The sequence below is a fragment of the Eleginops maclovinus genome, chromosome 11 (assembly GCF_036324505.1).
Source record: "Eleginops maclovinus isolate JMC-PN-2008 ecotype Puerto Natales chromosome 11, JC_Emac_rtc_rv5, whole genome shotgun sequence".
NCBI lineage: Eukaryota > Metazoa > Chordata > Actinopteri > Perciformes > Eleginopidae > Eleginops > Eleginops maclovinus.
In genome coordinates this window covers 22,093,465-22,116,314 of record NC_086359.1, presented here as the reverse complement: position 1 = coordinate 22,116,314, position 22,850 = coordinate 22,093,465, and the positions used below count along the sequence as shown (strand labels likewise).

Genomic DNA, 22,850 nt, shown 5'->3' with positions numbered 1-22,850 from the left:
ACTAATATTACCTCAGTCTAAGACAAGTAAATACAAGACAAGCTAGCAAGTTTGCTGGCAAACTAGGCATGAAAAGTGAGATGACGAACGATAAAACATTTTAAAATACGTTTCTTCAGACTTTCATAAACAGAAAACACATCTGATTACCATCGTTGTTACTTGTGCACAAAATAGCTTTCACCCACAGACGCGGGAGCTTGCTTTGGAGGTTGCGAAAGTCACGAAGTGACAGACATTTCCATAAGCGGTAACGCGAAAATTAGCTTTTTTGAACGTCCCATACAGACCAATAATTAAATGTTACATATCTCTGAACATAAAAGTGCCATGGGTTTACAATCCATTCAAATGTCGTTGATCTGGCGATGTCTTACCAATTTAGAGAACGATGAGGCTGTGCTAGTTATAAACCAACACTTCTGCGACATACGAAGACTTTAGCTAGTCAGAGCAAACAGGAGGATACTAATATTACTATTTTGAATAGGTATTTTTTATTTAGACTTTTCTTACATCACTGCCATACAAACGTGATGATTTGTCATCATTGGTGCACAAAAATACGGTCTCATCCTGTGAGAAGAGATGTGTCTGCTCTGATTGCTAGCCACGACGGCATCTGAAACACTGTAATCTTCAGGCGATCAGTCACAGTCAGTAGCGAGGTTTAGCTAAGAAATACTTCAGAAAAGTCAATGACAACACACCCAATTTCCGGGTTTCAAAATAAAAGTAAGTTGTTCATGTATCCACTGGCGCAGTATTATTTCATGTAGTGTCTTTCAAAATTGCGGCCGGCCGCGGCCGCTCTAGTAGAAATCTAACATGCTGTCGGCGGCCGCTTTGGGGTATAGAGGTAGGGGGCCCGTTCTCATATGAGGGGGGCCGGGGCCCCCCCGCCTCGCGGGGGCTGCGGGGGTATACTTTACGCCAGTGGACTTATGAAGCAAAACCGACTGCTCGTGCTCATTAACCTACACTTCCACGCTCCTTGTGGCGCTGACAGCGAGTCTGAACAGGAACCGTTGCGAGGCAGGCCATGTGTAGGTATGCCAACAGGTTTTACCAGAGGAGAGGTGAGGCAGTAGACGCCGCCCATCAGGTGTGTGCGCACAGTGACTCACTGTCTCAATGTTTCACCACCGACACACAGCTCTTTCTTTCCGACACTCCGCGGGGACGTTTGGGTTCATGCCTCCGTTCAACAAATGTGCACGAAGAGGCTTTTTACAGAGTAACTAACCTGCCGGAGGTGACGCAGTTTAAATGTGTTATCCCATGTTTCGGATATGGCCTCTGCTTCTGCTGGGAGGACTCGTGCTGCCAGGTGAGTTTCAACAACTTCCTGCAGCGAGTAGGCCACTTATTATGTAACCAAAAACAAAAGTAAATAATGTAGAAGAAAGTATTGTTTTTAGAGGTTTAGACACACCTGTCGTATATTGTGTTGTCTGCTTTGTTGTTAAACACAGGCTTTTCTGGAATTCCAGATGAGTCTTTGACCGACATGGTTAGACTTACTCTTGTTGTTGAGTTGTTCGATATCCACCATGAGAATGTAGTGACACTGCGAGGCTGTCTGTTTGATAAGCACTCTCATGGCGTCACAATTAACAGATAACATGGAGCAGGCTTTGTCACACTCCATATGTTCTCAGGCTTTTTCAATTGAGGGCGAATGAATATCTGAAACGAAACTTCTCTTGCAAGTAGCACAGACCTGTTTTTACACGCAACACTCCTGCAAAGCCATGCAATTGGAAAGTCTTTCATTTGAACTGTCATTGATATTTATTTGGACAATTGCAAATGTTAAATGTATTTTATTAAGTCCAGCTGTGACTCTGCTTCTCAAACGTATTCCTCTATCTGTTTCTTCCTGCTGATAGACTGTATTTGGCTGTTAAACAAGCTCATGCCCAGTTATATGGTGGTTATTTCAGTTTTACTGCTCAATCTGTGCCCGGCAAATACTGTACTGATCTGTTTTAGTAAAAGGAGCTTCCACTACATTTTCCACTGAATTGAAACTCCATTATTAGGATGATATTAGACTCTCAGTTAATCACAAAACTACTTCAAACTACTTTGTGAGCCTTAATCTCTACACAATGAGGGGAATGTTTAAAACAATCTGTTAAAATACCTTTTTATAAATATGTGCTTAGACTTCCTGTGTGGATCTAACCAGCAATATCTGATGAGCTTGCACTCTTACACTTTTACACCATAAAATAATCCTGCACCACACCCTTGTGATTAGACTGTAACGATTACAAACAAAGCTTGAACATTTTGCTGCCAGTCTTGGTTTAAACACATTTTATTCAGATGTATTTCCATGGGCACCGAAACAAAAGTAAAAAAGCTTTCTCTGGTCAGTAATGGTGTGACATGGTGTGGCATCGAAAAGAGGAAGTGATAATATTTAGAATATCAAGTTATCAGGAATTAAACAAAGAAACCCTTTTTAATAGGAACTATGCTCACTTAGAAACCTATACAACTAGCTTTACATCTGAATAAATAATCCATCAAATCATTGAATAAAGTCTCATATAGGGTCGCTCAATGGCTTAAATGTGTATTTAATTATTGTGTGAATTGCACTTTGTCCCTGTAAGATTTCCATCCAGAGACACTGACCATGTTCCACCAAAGATTAGGACTGGGTGAATGGGAGAAAACCAAATATCACAATATTTGACAAATTGCATCTACAGTAGAGAAGATAGAGAAGATGCTATATGAAAAAATCCAAATAATATATCTAGTCTTATTTCACCACATTGATTTTAGTACGTATATTTTGCCCAGCCCTACCAAAAACTACCATCAATAGAAGATTTAATTTTTGTATCCCTCCATGTAGAGGATTACAGAACATTCTTTAGACTTCAGGCTTCTTCTTCTTTTTGTCCTGGGTTCATTGGAAGGAAAGCTTTTATCCTGAGGTCTGTTCATCACTGAGACCGACGGTGTGATGCAGATTCAACTCAAATATTTAACCGTACCAGGCCCCTTGAGGGAGATTAAAAAAATTGCCAAATTACCCTAACTGTAGTAAACCTTTTAAAAAATGTCCCCCATTGAATAATACCACCTGGGTTCATGAAGGCTCCTGTAAATGTTGTTTCTATCTAACCCTCTGTACTTGCACACATATGCAATCATTAACCAATTGTAGGCGTAGCAGCTTTCAGACTATTTGAATTATTTGCTCTCTTGTTTGCTGTACCGAAGCCCTGAAGTGAAGTCATAGAGGAAAGACAAAACCCAGCTCTTACAATCTCAAGAAGTGGCTGTAGAATAGATTGTGGGCAGTTTCCGTCCCAAAAACGTACAAAACAATGAACACCAGCTATCTGAGGCGTTCTCTCAACTATCATGGACATGTTGTTTGTTACATACGCAGTGACAACTTTGTTTGGAACTAAGGAATAAAATATGTTGTTCATTATTGTCGATGAATATTTATTCTTACTTGCTGGTCTTTATTACAGGGATGCAACATGTCAGTGGAATAATTATTTACACTCCGAAAGAGTTGGAAGCAGCCAACGGGACGGATGTGAAACTCAAGTGCACCTTTTCTTCCAGTCACCCAGTGTCAGCTAAGTCTGTCACCGTGTCCTGGATTTTCAGAGCCCTAAACTCTAATTCGGATGAGTCGGTGTGTACAAACTGTTTGAAAGTGTTTTTTTGTTGTTTTTATTAATGAAATTATTTTTGAAACCAAGTCTTTATTTTTGATAGATCCTTAAAAGTTGTAATTGTTAAGATCAGAAATATGGCTTCTCCATTTTGTAACCACAGCCTCTAAATATATTTGCCCGATTAAACCAGATCTTGGTTAAGAGTATAAGAAAATATCAAGACACTTACACATAATGTTGTATGATACCCTGTAAATAAAAAAAACACTATGCATTTTTTATCAGTAGACAATATTGCACTTTTATTAAACATTTTTGTGTGCTACAGAAACATGGGTTATTCTTTGCAGAATAGTCTCATGCTTTCTAAAATGAACTTCTGCACACCTATGGATTGTGTGTGTGTTTATGTTCCAGGTCTTTTACTACCAAGAGCAACCGTACCCTCCCATGGAAGGGCGTTTCAAAGGCCACGCGGTGTGGTCGGGAGATATTATGAGAAAGGATGCTTCCATCACCCTGCATGAGGTGCCTCCGACCTTTAATGGCACCTTCATCTGCCAGGTGCGCAACCTTCCCGATGTGCACGGCAGCAGCGGAGAGCTTGTCCTCAGTGTGGTCAAAAAAGGTTAGACTGGAGAAAGAACATTTAAGAATTGTTTAAAGGTTTATTTGTACAATGCATTACTCAGGCCTTTCAACAGAGAGGTCAGGGGTCAAGGTTCAATGGAACAGGTAGGGGTTCAGTGTATGGCTCAAGATCACTTTGAATGACCACGGCATGAAGTGAAAAACTAAAATGAGCATTTTTACATTTCAATTTCAATACACTCCGGACTGGATCAGTAGCATGTCCGTGGAATCTTTAGACTGTGTCTGTGGAAGTGGTATAACACATGCCCCCATTCACTTGAATACGTCACCAATCTTCCTCCATTTTTGGATTTCTTCGTCCGTATGGAGATATGCAAGAAGAACAACGCTTTCTCTAAGAATTAAAAATAAAACGGGGGAATCATTTATAAAGAAATCTATTTTTCTTGGTGTGAAGTATTGCTTCAATCACTCAGACAGCGTTTTAAAATTTTTTCTTGTAACTGTATTTTTTCAAATTTCCCACCAGGCAGCACCCAGCTTTTACCCGTTGTGATCACTGATTGGAGATTATTGTTGCTTCTAGTTTCCCTCTCTGAGATCAGCATCCTGGCAGTAGCAGTTGGCGGCGCCTGTGGCCTAATCCTCATCCTCCTCTTTATCGTTATGGCGGTGAAGTTCTGCAGGAGAAAACACGTGGAGTCCGACCCTGAGATGCAAGTGCGGGAACACGAGTTGAAGGACCCGACCGTCTGGTGAGGGCCGGAGAGCCGCAGCTCCTCTTCTTGTCCGGACTGGTGCTGAGCCTCATTGGCTGTTTGGGTCTACTCTGCTGGAAAACACAGATGAAAGTTGAGGGTGGTGATGCATCTATTCCTTCCATTTTTGCTCCTCCTATGTGATATTATTGTAGTTCATCTCCTTCAGTATTAGAGCTTTAATATCCCATTTGCAATAATACCAAACCATACACTTTTACATGTTTTTTACCAAAGGTTTGCCAGTGATTGTAATTACTTTTCATTGAGAGTTTTACAAACTGTTGAGGAGATGTAAATATGGAGCTTTCTTTTCCTACCTACCTGCTGTTCTTGGAGCTTGTTCATTGTCCTCAATTCACTCCAGCAGTGCACACGTTTGCATTATTCTCTATTGATTAGTTACTTTATCATAGTACCGTGTGATTTATTTTTTAGATCATTATTTTGTAAATCATGGGTTTTATAGAATAAGGCTTAAATAAATCCTAACTTTAAACAAACACTTGATTACATCCCTAAATTGCAGAAAGAGCACTTCAAACATGATACTGCTGCGGTGAATTGAGTCTTCTCCTCTAGACTGCTTGCTGTTGAGGGTCTAGGTTTGGAGCTATGGAGATAAGCTGAACAACTTTTTTCCAGTCAAAACATTTCCTTCTGACTGTGAGCAGTAGCTGCAACAACAACTGCTGCTTCACAGTTTGTGCCACTTTGATGTGTGACTACAGGTGAACACTTTGAGACCCAGAGAACTGGATTTGTTGGAAAAATGTTCACAAATTTATGTTATGGTCCTCTTTGTCCACGGAAAGAAGCAGTACATCAATTTTCCGAGGTGCTCTTTGTTGAGTTAAAGGTTTTGGGTATTCTATTGTATTATGCCTCCATCTTTCTTATTTAGCTTTTTTAACACTTTTTGACTTTCCCTGCTGCCGGATACCCATGAAAAGTCTGTTTCATTGTTTACGTGTGTGTGAGTTATTTTATTTTTTGTGGGGGTTGCATCAGCTCACCTGAAGAGGCCGTTCATCTCACAGTTTTCAAAAAGGAGAAAGAACCTGTTAGCTCAGATGATGAAGAGTCTGAACCCAGCAGTGGAGATGAGGAAGAGGAAGGCCTTGAAGATGATGATGATGATGATGATGATGACGACGACGATGACGGTGGTGATTAAATTGTCACACTTGCTCGATTATTATCGTGTTTCCAGGTATAACGTCTGACTTTTTCAACTCATGACCATGATTTTAAATGGTTAGTATATGTGTAATTTATTTGACTTTTTTTTTTAGAGTTTTGTGAATTATGGTCACGAAATTACAGTTTGAATAGATGTTGAAGAGTAGATGTTAAAGGAATGCCCACCCTCAAATGCCTTTTTTAAAAAATATAACTCACCCCGAACCTTACATTTTTATAGAAAAAGTTGTGGTGTTTTTGCATGGCTCCAATTTGGATTAAGAATTAAAAATCTTAGAAAAGTTGTGACAAATGAAAGCAAACAGCAATACTTTATAAAACAAAGTTGTTACAAACCCTCACACAACTATTAGCAGACTTTGAAATGTAAAATAGGTGGAGTTTCCATTTGAGTTCTGTGTGATGTATGGATGTGGATTGATGGAAGTGAGTTTGTTGTTTGTGTCTCCTGTAACTTTGCTTCTTTGTGGTGTTTTGACTGGATTTCCATACAACTGCTTCTGGAATTCTATTGCCTTTATATCAATTTAGTGAAAACTCGTGAATTTTCATGTCAAATAAATGTACTATGGATTTTTTCAGGAGAGAAGAGCCAGTTTAATTTGGCTCATTGCTTAACCTCCACTGGCTAGTGGACACGTTGTTTTTTCCACTTTGGTGTTAAATGATGCTCAGGTTCAATCTTTAAAAGCATCAGCTGAGAGTACAAAAAGCCTCATTTGGGAAAGAAACGGTTTACCTGTGGCATAGTGTGTCTGTGATTTATGAGTGATGAACAAAGTAAGGGGTTTACTAAATTGTATGAGTGATTGTGTATTTAGATTTTGTACATAGTGTAAAATATGCAGAACTATACACAGTTTTTTAAGAAATATTAACCCTAGAAATGTTGTCTATATATTTCCAACCTATCATGGAATAAAGAATTGTTTTTAAAATTATTGAGCATTATGAAGTGTATTTCAATTATTATTTTTGAAAGCGTACAGTGTGTGGGAAGAGACCGGCTCTATAGGCTAACAGATTGGGTGAGTGAGTGTGAAATTCCAACCATCAGCCACTCCTGTACGTGTCACACAGGACAATGACTTACACTCACACTTCCTGGCCTTCAAACAGCTGAAGCTCAGTTTATAACCTTTGGATCCTACAGTTGCAAAATGGAGGTGCCGGTCTTGAAATGACTTAATTAGATATTTTAACTGGCTGAATTATTCTCACTATTTAAAAGGTTAAAGGATCTTTTAACACCTACTGAACAAATATAAAAATAGCATTGCTGTTATGACACTCGCTTTATAACTCACTGAAATATGCCAGTGTTTTTCCAGTGCTGGGATTGGAGCGTTGAGTCATTAAAAACAACACACACTCGCCTCCTGGTGGTAACGTGACCTCCCCCTTTCATTGTCCTTAAGGGGTGTTTACTAAGTATTATTAGTTAAACTTAGACACAATCTATGCTTTCATATCCGTCCTGTTAAAAACAAAAAGAGTGCTGTCAATATAGTTATTCAAGTAATGTAAGAGAGGGACTCAGGCATGTGGGAACCTGCCTGATTACACAAGCTTCTATTATACATAATACTTTGTATGAAATGAAAGCAAGCTCTACTAAACACATTGAAAGAAACAGTAGTTTACTAACTTTTTTCTTTAGAGTCCTCTATGTAACAACTACTGAATAACGTGTGTGTGTGTGTGTGTGTGTGTGTGTGTGTGTGTGTGTGTGTGTGTGTGTGTGTGTGTGTGTGTGTGTGTGTGTGTGTGTGTGTGTGTGTGTGTGTGTGTGTGTGTGTGCGCCTTTACAGTATGCACAGAAATGCACTGGAGTGAATTAGCTACCTGTCCCTCAGGATAGAATGTACAATATATATATTTTCTGCTATATATCATTCTGGGTGTTTTTGTCATTTTTGTCCTCCAGAGGTAGCATGTAACAGTACATCTGCCATCATTGAGTACAACTTATGGTACTTCAGTATTAGTAATTCTGTATATCCTCTGTTACTTAAATGTGCAACATCTTAGAGTGATTCCTCTTAACTTCTCAAATGTAATTATTTTTGGGGCAGCATAAAGAAGTTGTGAACAGAACACTAACGTCTCTTCAAATTCTGAGTAAATATTTCCATCTATTCAGCAAACGTTGCTTATTTATCAGCATTTAGCACGAGTGTTTAAATAGCTATCTCATAAATGTGAGTCCAATATTTACTCTTTTTTAGTTCAGTGTTGGTCTATACTAACGCCTGTAGGAGCTATCTTGCACCAATGAAGCCTCTCATGTATTACACATTCTTGTTTTCTTTCAGAGAAATCAATGTGTTATGCTAACTGTAGCTCAGTTTAGCCACTACAAACTCAGCTAGTCACCATCTGGCTACAGCAGCTTTTAGGAACTTTTTCGTTGCCTTTTGTTTGTTGGACGTTTTGTTTTGGATAAAACCTAGAAATGGTAACAGATATTGGGAACCATTGGTGTCGTTCTGTTGCTGGGCACAAACGGCTCACAGTTTTTGGTAATACTAGATTTTAAGGTTGGTTTCCCCCCAGGCAAAGATGCTTTCCTTCCTGACAGACTGTAAACACCTGTGCAATCTCTGAAATACCTTGCAAGAACTAACTGCTGCTAGGTAACAGGTTCAGGTATTATGTTAATTATAGACAATGTAAGTTGTAAAAAACACAATTTTACATTGTATTTATACATTGAGTCAAACTCAACCCCCAACCGTAAAATCCAATATTACCGTAAGAAAAGTTGTATTGATGTAATGTGATGAAATTCAGGAAACCACAGCTGCCAGTTTTATTTAACTGCAACAACAGCTTTCTCTTTTTTACAGTGTACTGCAGTTACTGTTAAATTATGCAATACAATTATAATACAAGTAGCAGAAACATTTTAATGTAGTAAAGTAAAACATGTGAATAGTATTTCCACCACTGAGTTCACGTTTTAATTGTGTTTTGCTCTAACGCACAGAGCGCTGACACGTGTGTCCTTGTCTCTTTCCTTTGGAGCAGCACAGATTTTGCTGCAGTAAGAGCAAATGACACCTACGTGCTTTTAAATGCTGAGGTTGCATATACATGGCATCTATTAATAATATGGGACCCATGATAATTCATATATGTTTACTACATACCCTGTGGTTATGTTTGTGTTACTGTACATAAGCACTCTGTGTTGTCCTGCACAGGTCTGCAGCAGCACCCTGTCTTTCTGCAGCAAAATGCTGCTTTTTTTTTTTTCCTTTGCAGTTCTGGAAGGGTTCCCATCGCTGCTGCATTGAAACTCCAGTGGAGGGGCCTGCAGAGGAGAGCGGTGAGCCTGCAGCCCGGCCAAATGATCTCTCACTTTAGAGTTCCACACCCATCAATCCACCCCCCACTCTATCTATACTGTCACCCAGCACCACACTTCACCTACTTCCATATATGCTTATTATGAACCATATTAGTTATTATTGATGTATGTTTGTAATTTACAGCTCATTTTATTTTGTTCAGCCCGGCAGGTTCTAACTGAATCAAATCTCTTACTGTTTAATTGAACAAAGATAGACTTGTGCACTCATCAGCCAATTACACACATTAGATTTTAATTTGGATATTTCTGCTAGTTTTGCTCAGAGAGTTGTGTCAATACTTTGTTTCCCCTTACAATCAAATATATCTCACGTATGATATTGAATGCAATAGTATAACAGCTGACATCTGAATTAGATGTATTTCACAAAGTTGACACAAATAATAGGTATTTCAAACTTAGCATGACCTACCAAAGGAACAAGATGCCATTCTAAAACATCCGCATATTTGCATGATACATTTCTCAAACGAAAAACAGATTGCAGCGTTAATCATTTGCAAAGTAATGTACAGTATACACATATACTGTGTGACAAATACCTGAATCTGTCTTTGAAAAGTTAAATCTAGCAAAGTCAATTCCAGTTGCATCCTCTTAGAGTTGCAAACGTTACCTTTTCTTCTTATATTAAGGAAAGAGCTTTTCTGTAAGCTGAGGAAAATACATCAGGAGGTTAAGTCCACAATGGATTTGTAGCTGTCCCCTTGTCCTTTGCCTGTGTAACTGCACCTCGGCTCAGATGGCAAGCTTTGTCACATGGTCTCAGTTGCATCCAGTTAACACACACTTCCCTTTTCCTTATAGGAAACTCTGATTAACCAGTCATCAACCTTTTTTCTTCTATTGAACTCATAACAATGAGACATCATTACTGTGTTGTCACCTTCTATTTCCAGTAATAGGTGGAGCTTGACAGGCATATGATCTTAAGTGTATGAATGCATTGTTAGCCAGGTCTAACCTCTACTCATCAAATCTGGAAGCTCTGAGCAAAGCACTTCCTGCGCCATGTCCTGCAGTGAATAGTGCAGACAGATGCTATTGGTCAGCTGTCAATGACTGATGTGTGGTTACATTTATGGGAAAGGAGCTGTACCATTGTGAGAAATGACTACACACACAGTCTCATATCATAATGTATTTGCAGCTGCATCACACTGATCACACTAGAGTAATGAAAGCCTCATGATGTACAGGATAGTTTGACCTTCGAGGCATTGAATGGGACACACATACACACATCACCAGGGGACGTTGATTATCCTGAGCCAGGAGAATATGAGTCCCAGCAGGAGCATGCCTTTCTGGAGAAGGGGGGAGGGGAGTAGAGGAAAGTGCAATCATCAGAAAAACATCTCTCACTATCAATAATATAGAAGATTTTTAAAAAGGTAACCGCTTTCAGAGTTTCATTCCATCTAGAAAATCTAAATGTTAAACAGTGTAAGTTGAATAGAGAATAACAACTGTACGGTTTACCGAGCTACTTGTAATTCTTTTAGTTTATCACTGAGAGAACATGCCTATTTATGAATGGAGAGCTTTGGTATGGGACTGTGTGTCTGGCCCTGGCCCCGGCTGCACCACTCCCCCTCCTGCTCAACCTGCACTGCAGAACTTTTCTCTGATCTTCACAAACACTCTGACAAAAGTGCCTGAGTCTGCATTCACGCCCCGAGTCAGGAGATGGGGAGGAGGGGAGAAGAGAGAGGAAGAGGAGGAGGAGGAGGAGGAGGAGGAGGAGGAGGAGGAGGAGGAGGAGGAGGAGGAGAGAAAGAGAATAAGATGGCTCGGGGGGCAGGTGAGGGTGGGGAGACGGAGAGATGGGTGGGGGAGAGAGAGATGGCATGCAGCCAACAGAGAGGACGGGGAAAAGTTGTGAGGGAGCCGGGGGGACGGGCAAGGAGAGGAGTCGCGTCATTTATGCTCTGCTGAGGGGAAATGAGAGCAGCGGCTTTTCCTCCTGTCCGTCTGTCTCCCTACGTTTGTGTTTTTCTCCCCCTCTCCTCTCTAATTGTCTCCCGTCCTGGCTGGTGCTGCAATGGGGCTGGCTCTGCAGTGAAAGTGCTGGCTGGCGGATTCTCCTTGACTGAACCCTGACTGTGCGCAGTGTTTGCAGCCCCGCTGCTGTCCTGTCCACACTGACTCAGCTGTGCAGCCTGCCGGCCTCTGAGAGAGCACCGGCTGCAGGACCAGGTAACATAACAAAACCTAAACTGTGCATGTCTTTTTCCCTTGAGCTTTACCTCTTTTACATTCAGGCAAAGTCTTGACTCTAGCATGCAGGAAGCACACACAGACATGTAACTTTACCTGTCCCGAACCTGCTTTGATAGTGACTTTAAGTGCAATTTTAACACCTCAGTTGATCAACTTTTTCTTTCCTCCCTCTTCTCTCTCTCTGTGTCTTTCTTCTTCTTTGCCCTCTGTCTAACCTACAGTCTCCTACACAGGAGTGTAGTGGGGGCTGGCGGGGAGGCTCCTCACCCCCCAGCTGCTGCAGGTGCACAGCTTGGACTTGTTTGGGCTGAAGACACCCAGACAACAGCTTCCAGATTTAAGTCCAATACACCAGAGAGGTCAAGTTGCTGTAAAGGATATTTCACAAGCTCTCTGGAGCCCGCTGGATTCTGCAGCAGCAATTCTTTTGGAGCCGATCTTGCTGCCATGGAGGTCCAGTGGGCCGGGGTTGAACTCCTGAGGATGGGCCCTCAACACAAAGCCATGGGCCTGATCTTCTCTATAATGCTTGGTAATGTCTTGCTCTCACTTTACGTCACCTCTCTTTACTTGCTCTGTGATGCCACAGCTCATGTGCACACTGCCTCTTGTCTCTCACTCTTTAATGCCAATATCAGCATTTGTTTTTATTGTTATGCCGAGTTAAATCTGACATTGACCTTCATCAGCTCCTGACATACGCAGGTGTTGTTTGCATTTTTATTTAGGACACGGGGCACACTAGTATTAACAAAAGGGGTTTGTTTTGTTGATAGGACTGGTTTAAAAGATGTGTCGGTTTTTTTGTGTAGGTTATGGGTTTCATTACATCAGCAAAATGTGCCGCTGGTTCTGCCTGGGAACAGAAAGGACACGGACCATGAAGGTTTCATAAAATGTAGTTGTTCGTAGTCTTTGACTGATAGTGGCTGCCAAGTGATCTGTGGTACAAATTGCTATGGATTGGGATAGTATGTCCACAAAAGGATAAGTCAGCAGAATTGTGGCTCTTTTAAATGGAAAGCTGTGTCAGACTAAAGGCCCCGCCATGCACTGTTTATTGTGCTGGACCAGCATCTGCAGTGAAAGTGCAGTCGGGTCACTTTGAGCAGTGTCTTGTAAAACATTGTTTTTTTATTGCTTTTTAAGTCAAGAGAGCTTTTGCAGTGAACGGAACAGTAGATAACTACGGCTGTGGATTATCAATGCAGTAATAGTTCAGCAAACACATATTTAGTAGATAAACATCCATTAGACCATGGGCACTGACATTATTTCAAGATAAGCTCTAAAACATCCTTAGAACAAGACCAGTCTTGCAACGTTGATCACATAAATATTAATAGTAAACCATTTATTTCCCATTTACAAGTGACCTTACTTGTCAGTGGTGATGCCAGGTTAACATTGTATTGGTATTTCCAGAACATCTTGTTGGCAGGTGTTATCTTTATTTAGAACAAACACCAAACAGGATGGCGGCCTATAAGTAAAACTGCATGGTAGACTCACCAGCAGATGCAGGTGGCTTCGAAACAGAAGGAAAAATGCTACAGCGGTTTCATCAAAGCATCATCATTTTACAGGGCTGTGATGATACGAAGTGTTCTGATGTCTCAGTATTTGGCTTCCAAGATGCTGTTCATGTTGAAATATGTTCCACTTTAAGTGTTTATTTATTTTTTGAAATCCTAACAATTCTAAGCATAATTCCTCTGACACACCCTTCACCTCAAATTGTTTTACGACCCCTCTTTCTAAAACGTCAGTTTCAATATCTCAAAGAAATACTATTTAGTGCCATTCATGTGGGGTTACCCATTGAATTTAATAAAAGCTGGCTGTTTATTATAGAGCTAGACTAATATATAATGTTAGCTTAATGTAGATATATCGATATTATATATGTTATGTGAGCCAATAAGTAAGTAGGATTTGCATTACAGAAGAGTGGGTTCAAGGTAATACAGAAACAGTGTCTCCATTACATAAAAAAAACAATACCATTTAATACAATTAAAACAAAATTCAAAGGAATTCACACGTTTTCTCTTTATGTGTTTGTGTGCTAAGAAGCTACTATAATCCAATATATCGTTGTCAGATTCTAAATATGCTATCAGTAGTATTCATTGGGCTGGGTATACCTGATATGTTTTAGAAATGATGTGGGAAGCATATGTGATTGCATAAAAAAAAAAAAGCTTTTGTTTTAAGTTGACATATAGGCTAGAAGCTGGAGCATTGGTGTTCTACTTTTATCTGAAGCACCAACTCTTTACCTTGCAAAACAAAACTTTGATTGGAAACCTAAAACACAAATTCAAAACTGAGCCATTTGGCACTAAGCCACTGATGTAAGGGGGAGTAATGTTTTAATGTTCAGACACAATACACAAGACATTCACACTCACTGAACAGATACTTTATCATGGAATTCAACTTGTTTTGTTCTTGGTCTCTTATCAACAGCTTCAGTACATGCAGGGATAGAAGCATTATTATATTGCATCTTCATGGAAAACAAATATGTTTAGAACAGACAAAGGGACACAAGATGGAAAGAATGCAGAATGCACTTCAGTAATATTAAAAAAGGCTAATCAAAATGCCAGCGTGACACTAAACATTTGCACAGGGAAAGAAATGGGAGGGGTAATGCTGTTTCCATTACAGTTTTTTTTTTTTGCAAGCTCACTGTGCTGCATTGGACCAGCTGAGGAAAAGGGTTGGAGAGAGTGAGGTCTGAGAGATAGCAGGGGTGAGAGACGAGAATGAATCAATATCGTTCCCACATACTGTACGCCACAGCTCTGCATGGATGGAGCCGTATCTGCTGTTATGTTACTCCTATTTGCTGCAGTGGTGCTCGTCAGGCGTTGACCTTGACCGTGTTATGAGCCAGGCATAACACAGTGTGCCCAAAACAGAGGGTAAAATAGTGGGAATGTTAGAAACAGTGCAGTAAATACAGCTGCTCCTCAAACCATTTATCTTATTCTGGTGTCAGGTTTTTTTCTCTATAACCTCTGCACATGTGCACTAGTTCTGCACATCATCTTTTGGGCATGCAATTTACAACTCAAACACTAGATGGAAGCATTAAGCAAAAGGAGCTTTAGTGGTGTGAGCATTTAGAGAATTTGAACAGCGGCTTAAATTATATAGTGTACCTTTTTGTTACAAAACTGGGTGGCTTAATGGTAATATAAAATACCTGCTTAGTCTCTAGAATAGGCAAAAGCTCTAATAAAAAAAGACATGGCAGTTTTCTGACCCCATCACTTTTGAATGGTGGGAATAACATTTCATTTCAGGGACCTCATGTCTGCCGTCCCTAGTGTACAGTGACTTAGTCCTCGGGGCACAGCAGAGTTTCTTTTCTTATTTACAGAAATGTCATAGTCTTTCGGTGTCATGTGACTGCTGGGTTGATTTACCTAGTGCCATATGTTTACCCAAAATAAGATTAAATTGGAGGGCAGGCAAATGTGAATTTGGTATAACGTTAGCTAAAAAAAGATCATATAGAAGAGCCTTAATGTGAGGAGCTGGAAGTAATGACTGGTTAAATTGTTATTGAACCTGCTTCAGCCTATTAGAGATAATGTATGTTCAGGATTCTTGCTGTTCTGAAATTGTATTCTGATGGTTAATTGCATCTTTTGTTAGTCGGATTTCATAAATGGTCAGCTAAATGAAATGCAATGTAATGCTAAATGGACTGTGTTTGTGTCGTACTTTATCCAGTCTTTACGACTCCCAAAGCGCTTCTACATGTCCATGTGAACATTCACTCATTCATACCCCATTCATACAGAGCAATGTGCCACTTGCTCAATGCAGACACACATTCACACACTGTTGGCCATCAGGATAGGGTTGGGGTTAGGGTCAGGACTGAAAGCCCACCGCACTACCTCACAGCCACATGACAGTCATCTGTTGGTTGTTTCTCAATGAACTGTTTATTTTCGGTAGTCTCAAAGCTGTGAAGATCTTGCTACAGCAAGCAAATGATTCATTTAGCTTAACAAAAAAAAATGCTCTAAATGCTAAGGAAAAAGGGCCTTCTTTCTTATCACCTTAAGCATAGAGTACCCTATATAGACCATCCTTATTGAAAAGAAAGAAGAAAAAGCCATATCCCACACTTCATTTCTAGTGATGGCAGACCCACAATAACATCCACGTTCACATAGTTAGCTAGCCTATAGTTACAGTCCAATTCTCTTAGCTATTTGGTGGTCTTTTCTAAATCCATATGCATTCTCCTTCACATTGAAGGTTAGAAAAACACATCTAATTTCATATTTTTGACTCTTCAACCACACCCCAAGGCTTTTTCTTGACCTCGGGAAGAGTTACTGTACGAAGTAGTTTCTGGTTTTCTCACAATGATGACATTGACAATGATCACAAAATTGCAAAAAGAAGCACATGATTCAAATTTCTCAAATTGTTAAATGCTTGCTTTAAAACAGACTGACACTGCTGCACTGTAAAATGTAATTCTATTCCCGTTCATCCTCAGCCGCGTGGTCTGTTCAGGGCCTTGAGATGTCTGTGGGGAAGATTCCCTTCCTGCAGGCAGTGAATGGCAGCACAGTCTTGTTGCCTTGCACGTACTTGAGCTGTATCGGGATCCAAGACCTCTACTTCAGCTGGCAGTTTAATGACAACGGCACCATGCAGAAGGTAAGACCCCTGTATTTGAGACAAATGTTCAGGTAACTTACTGTTTGGTAGTGTTAAGATGATTGACAGCTTGTTGCTCCTGTCAGGTGTGCGATTCAGTGATAGCGTCAGAGTTGGTGACGCCACATGTGAATATATATCGAGAGCGGGTGGAGTTTATTGGCAAGAACATTGCCGGCAACATCTCCATCTTGCTGTGGAACATCACCTTCGAGGACGCCGGCCAGTACACTTGTTTTGGACGCAACCCCAAAGAAAAGGGCCGGAACCACAGCACCATCTTCACCCTGTATGTGGTGGACGAATGTGAGTGGCCTACGCTGGTTATGTACGCTCATATATGTGAAGGAGGAATATGGTTTATTTTCCTTTCATCACATGAATGAGTGTTTAGGTGGAATTGTATTCTCATTCATTTGTATTTATATTTAGTAACTGCCCAAACAATATTAAACCAGCCCAATATTAATCTCACTTTGAACAAATATTTCACAAGCAGACCTAATTAAGTGTAAATCTTGCCAATCTGACAACACATCCCCTTAGATTTGACTAGTTTAACTACCTGCCCTGACATACTGTATATTGGCCAATCACAAATGTAGGAGACCTCATTGGGGCTTGCCTGATAGCCCCATAAGGTGCATGATGAAGTGCAAATAAACTAGACCGTGCATTCATTTGTATGTTAATTGGATAAACCAGGCCACATATACATATAAGGCTAGTACTGCTGAGTAAAAAATCTAAATTACAGAATATTATAAGATAAAGAATGTACCATTTGTCAATGAAGTGTCTCCCAACACAAACAAAAACAAAATTCAGGAGAGCTTATATTCCTTCTGTCCAAAGTTGTAGAAAATGATTATTTTTTGGAACCTCTCATTAAGTGTATTGTAGATTTGTTCCCGTGATCCTCATTCCTCTGGTGTTCTGTTCATGTCTGCAGTGAGGGTGGTGGACAACACACTGACTATCATCATAGCCTCTGCTGTGGGCGGATCCATCGCAGCACTAATGGCCTTCATGTTGATCAAGAACTTCACTCTCTTTGTTCTTGCCAAGCTTGAGGAGAAAAAGTGAGTTATCAACACCACCTGCGTGTTTACCAGCAATGCAACTATTTCATACTATTTGATCAGAGCACATTCTTGGTGCTCAGCAGCAATTTCATGTAGCTCAGATACTGTCAATGCTGAAGTGAGTGAGTTCAAAATGTGTCTTTGAGCTCCCGTGCATGTACAGTTCTAACGTTGTCTTCTTTTCCCCCCTGACGCCACTGCAGTAAGGAGTGCCTTGTAACTTCATCAGGGATCGACAACACAGAAAATGGCCTCTCAGGATCCAAAGCTGATTCAAAACCAACACCAAAAAGGAAATGAGAAAAGTGCACGTATATAACAGCATATAAGTACTTATAATGATGTACTCTTGCATATATTTGTATATGCACATGTGTTTGCTCACAAGCAAATTCATTATGTCTATGCCTTCATAGGGGAATACATACATGTGCACGGAAAGGTCACTGTGCTGATGATATACAACTATAGCTTGTGCAAGTCAATGCACACATAATTATTTAAAATGTGCTCATAACTTTTAAATATCTAAAGGATAATTTCACCTGCCATAGACACTTCTGCTTGATATACATAGGATTGATATTTACTGCCCACCTTCAACCTGGAATACCAAACACCCTTTGCCAACACATTACCAGAAAAAAAAAACTGAAAGGTGTCTTTGATTTTGTGTGAGACTATATCTGACGAAATTTCACAAATAAAGTTAAAGTGCACCGTAACTTAACAAAATGTGACCTGATGGCACACAGAGCCAGGTCCAAAAAGCAGCTGGGAAAAACCCTGTTACCAAGTTTCCTCTGGTTAGACTGACACACTGCTCAAAGGTGTGTTTTCATCACCTTTGAGCAGTGAACGGTAGTTTTACGACAAAAAAAAGGAAAGCGCAACACTCTTAATTATTAAAGAAAGAATAGTCTGCCAACTATTCAACTGATCGATTCCCCCCTGTTCAGCAGGCTCTGTGAAATATAAACATATCAAAATTGTATTAGATTTGTTGATTTATTTCAGGATTTGTGGTCTTTTTAAAGATAGTTAGTCTTCATCTGATTCTTCCGCACCAAGGTAAAAGCATGCTTATTAATGAGCACTGTCTCTGGTAGGGGGTTTGTTGTTGAATTAGTTACATTAAAAACCAAAGTATGCACACATTTTATTCAATTATGGGAATGTATGAGTGAATGTGTTTGTACATGTTATTTCATTGTGTGTGTGGGGGTTAATTCAAGAGAAAATAACAGGAGTTGTATATCATTTTGCCCATATCAATAGTTATCTGTGGCCACAGCCAGAGTTCATACACATGTACATTTTGACTGTTTGTCAAAATAAAATATGTTTTTGTTTAAGTGCTTGAGAAAGTGCAATGTAGTTATAGCTGGGCTGAATCCTTCTTTAACTAACATCAAATTCAAAGTGTTCCTTTGATGAGACGGACAACTGAAAAGACAACAGTAGATGATGTGATATGACGTCGGATTTATTCAAACAACAAAACCAAGTGTTCTTCACCTTTAGTAACAGTATTATAGGACTCAGCCCAGCTCTTCATCCTGTACCTTTGTGCTTGATATAAAACACAGGTGCCTGTTAGTGCTTCTATGCTCCTCTGCCAGCGAGGACAACTACTTATTGCAAACAGTTTATAAAGCTCAGCAAAAAAAGTAATAGTACAATAAGCTTATGAACTGACATGATAGACAATCCCTTAAAAACAACCCCATCCCTAGAAAATGAATGACCCTCTGATGATGCTGCTTTTAAGACAAATAACCAATGCATTTTAAGCATGTGCAACACAAGCCAGATTTTAGATTCAATGCTTGAAAACAGAAATACTTTCTTTTTGAAAAGACATACTCCAATGTACTAAGACTGATAGAGTCAGCTGTGAGGTTAACTGTAAATCCCATTGTATGCCATGCTAATTTCATTGTGCTAACCCTTGCTAATGCTAAGCACTTTTTGGTGATGTCGCCCTGTACACTGTATGCCTTGATCAGACTCAACATATTTACTTAGTGTGTGCCACCTTGTAAGACATGACTGTTTTTTTGTTAAACACAGACAAATCAGTCGGCGTTTTGCAATAAATTCACAGCAGATAAAAAGATGATCCTGCCCATGCATACAGTAAATTACCACCCATTTCTAATGTTATCAGCCTGTTAAATGGCCGTTTATCAGTTGTTATCACTGCTAGTGTAATTTTAATGCTGTGAAATGGTCGCAATTTTAAACATGTTGTTCATTATGTAGAATGTAACAAAACCACTTTGTTATGTTTAAGTTCAAATACATAGTTAAGTTATACATAAGTTAAGTGTGTTACCTCTGTTAAAAGTATTTGAACTTTTATTTATAATTAACATAGCACACAAAAAGAGAGCCCTGGATTATAGTTGCAGATGTTGTTGCTTTTTAAACTTTGTCTGTCATACACATTGGCTCCCGCCATTATTAGTATGGCTACTAGAGGTTGCCGCTTAACAATTTTTGAATGTCCCCTCGTTGGTCCAACTCACCAATAGTTAAAAAAGGTCTACTGAGCCAACTATGAGGTAAAGTAGGGCCAAACCACCTCAAATCATTGATTTTGATGACAACTGGTACTAGGCATTTATTCGTCTAAAAAGATTTGAAGCAGGTGTATAAACATTCGTTCAGTCAGTGTTTTACTTTTAGCGATAAATCATCTTTAGCAACTACACAGCTGTGAAAAAGAATTAACATGGTTGCGCTGACCATGCATACAGTAAATGACCCATAAATTCATACCCTAACTGATCATGGGGTAAGGCCTCAGAAAGCTGGCACGGTATGGGGGCTGTAGTTCAGGCAGGAAATAAAACATACTGAACAGGGAGGATTCCTACTGAGCATCATATTAGGGGATTAATGTGTCTGCATCACATGCTAAAGGTGAAATAACATTTCACCTACATTTACTGTTGCACATTGAATGTCTGGCTTTAAAAGAAATACCTCTGGAGAGTAGGACAAATGTATGTGTGTGAGCTCTGTGTCAAATTGTACCTCCCAGTTTCAGCAGGCGTTAGCTCAGCGTACAGCGTGAGTGTCTGAAGCTTGTTGTTGTATTGACAATAATGTGCCTCCACATTAAAGAGACAACAGCATTTAGTCACTGGCATGAAGCAATATTATTAGATGGATGTGTGACATTTTAAAAACATCTTTATTTTTGTGTACATGATTATCCAATGAGATGAGATCAGAAGAGAGCTAACAGCACACATGAGAACATTTCCAGGGTGACAACATTCTTTAAGGTCCCAGGAAATTATAGTGTTAGTCACTCAAAGGTATGAAGGTGATGGACCTTACAGAAATAGCTCTGACTTTTGGGCAGGGCTGATTAGATCAATACCACCCCCTCTATAATGGTAAATATGAAGCTACAGCTAATAGCCGCTTAGCTTAGCTTAGTATAAATACTGGAAATGGGGAAACAGCTAGCCTGGCTCTTTACAAAGGAAACAATCCACATTCAAACGCCTGTAAGTCTCACTAAGCATGAAATGGCTCATTTGTTGAAACTTAAGTGACAAATTGTGACATTTTGGGTGAATGGAAAGGTTATGTGAAGTAGGCCTACTGTTTCTTGGCTGGGAGCAGTGTCTTCAGGGATCAAACAAACAAGATAATAGGTTATTTGGAGAGCTTAGAGGTATTGGAAGTTACATTTAATTTTTCAAAAATGTTGGACAGAGTTAGGCTAGCTGTTTATAAAGATATGCTCAGCTAAAATGTCAAAAATATCCCTTAAATTATAAACCAGTGTGCTATTTGGTATAACATAATAAATTACTATTTAGAAAAAATCCACAATTTTGTGCCTCTTTGATCACACTGACAGAAAGGCAAATTGGTAGAAAATCTCATGGTGAATTCATTGTCCCAATTAATGGAATCTATAAAAAAAACAATGACATTACAGGTACAGAGTTGCAATGGGTACTATATACATTTATAATATGTCTTTACTATGTTAGAATCAAAAGAGAACATCCACCTTGGAGGAGAAATGTATGAACTGTGTTGTGAAGATATCAGGTCTTCACCTTCTGGCTGTTGCTTTAATGAACACAATGTATGCAGGAACATACAAAATATCATAATATCGCAATAATTGTATTTAATTGTTGAAAAGTGGGTTTTTTCTCTGACTGGCTAATCTCTGTCAGTTGTTGTTTTGCTATAATTTAATTAATATTTGAGGGCAAATGATGACAAGCAACTCTATGCAAATCACAAAAGTGACAGTTTGTCACACTGCACCTTTGAGTTACTGTGACAGTTCAGTGAGCAATACAACAGTAAGAGATGTCCTGGACCAGGGAATTGTGATGTAGGATGCAGGGTGAATGTGGAACATCCATAGAGGAGTATAGAGTGGACTGGAGCCCCTGTACTCGATCAGACCCTGTAGAGCGTACAGACTCACCAAGTCATGCTCCACCGCTGCTCTCTGCACTCAAATATGCTGTACATCTTTAATGCTATGTCTTTATTATAGAAACACAAAGTCTAATAAAGTTTTGAATAAATCTGGTCTGTGCTGTTTGACTATAAGGACTGCAACAATACATCTTCGAAGTTTAAAACAGAATTCTTTATTCTTTATTTCTTGTCCTCAGTGTTTTAGTTTGCACTGCCTCCTGTTGGGTTCACAGAGGAAGAACAGTTGAATTAAAAAGCAAGGACAACGAAAACTGAAAAAAACCAAAAAACTTTAGAAGCAACAATATGCAACTATTTTAGTCTAAAATAACAGTTTCAAATGCATTGCTACATCACTGGTAGAGCTAGTGAGTAAAAAAGCAGTATAAGTGTAGGGCAAATATATACCTACATTTTGGATGGACCGAGTCTTGCTCTCCTGATCACTTGCAGACGGAGTAGCTATACCAAGAGTCCATGCTTGCTGATGCAACTGCTGTTGGTTCACTTTAACCATTATTTAAAGAAAAGTCAGAACACAGACCAATGTTACTTTATATGTTTTATAATGATTGATCATTAAGGTGTTTTAAAAGCTGGTAAAGGTGCAGCTAGTTGTAATGGCTTTGTATACTGCAGCGTAGCTGCTGAATTTACTCCAGGTGGAACTAAAGGCTGATTTAAGGGTTGATTATATTTACCATCATTAATCCAAATCTGTAAAGTAACTAAAGATACAAAATAAACGTAAAAACAATGTGACAGATAACCTACAACTACCAAAATG

At 39.5% G+C, this 22,850-nt stretch overlaps 2 protein-coding genes across 3 annotated transcripts; both read left to right on the top strand.

The window, feature by feature from the left end:
• The first annotated feature begins 1,025 nt into the window (after positions 1–1,025).
• On the top strand, positions 1,026–7,155 carry mpzl2b (myelin protein zero-like 2b). 2 transcript variants are annotated; one of them, XM_063895340.1, is made up of 5 exons: positions 1,026–1,330; positions 3,507–3,676; positions 4,077–4,287; positions 4,783–5,008; positions 6,023–7,155. In XM_063895340.1, exons 1-5 carry the CDS (start codon positions 1,270–1,272, stop codon positions 6,186–6,188), a joined length of 834 nt encoding a protein of 277 aa, XP_063751410.1. In that variant the 5' UTR covers positions 1,026–1,269; the 3' UTR covers positions 6,189–7,155. The 2 variants fall into 2 exon arrangements, with proteins under 2 accessions (XP_063751410.1, XP_063751411.1); XM_063895341.1 differs by having other exon boundaries at positions 1,041–1,330; positions 4,840–5,008.
• Positions 7,156–11,488: 4,333 nt separating this feature from the next.
• scn4bb (sodium channel, voltage-gated, type IV, beta b) lies at positions 11,489–22,137 on the top strand. Its single transcript, XM_063894381.1, has 6 exons — positions 11,489–11,789; positions 12,035–12,345; positions 16,348–16,511; positions 16,598–16,817; positions 17,464–17,593; positions 17,800–22,137. The coding sequence occupies exons 2-6, from the start codon at positions 12,261–12,263 to the stop codon at positions 17,894–17,896; spliced, it is 696 nt and encodes a 231-aa protein (XP_063750451.1). The 5' UTR covers positions 11,489–11,789; positions 12,035–12,260; the 3' UTR covers positions 17,897–22,137.
• Positions 22,138–22,850: the final 713 nt, after the last annotated feature.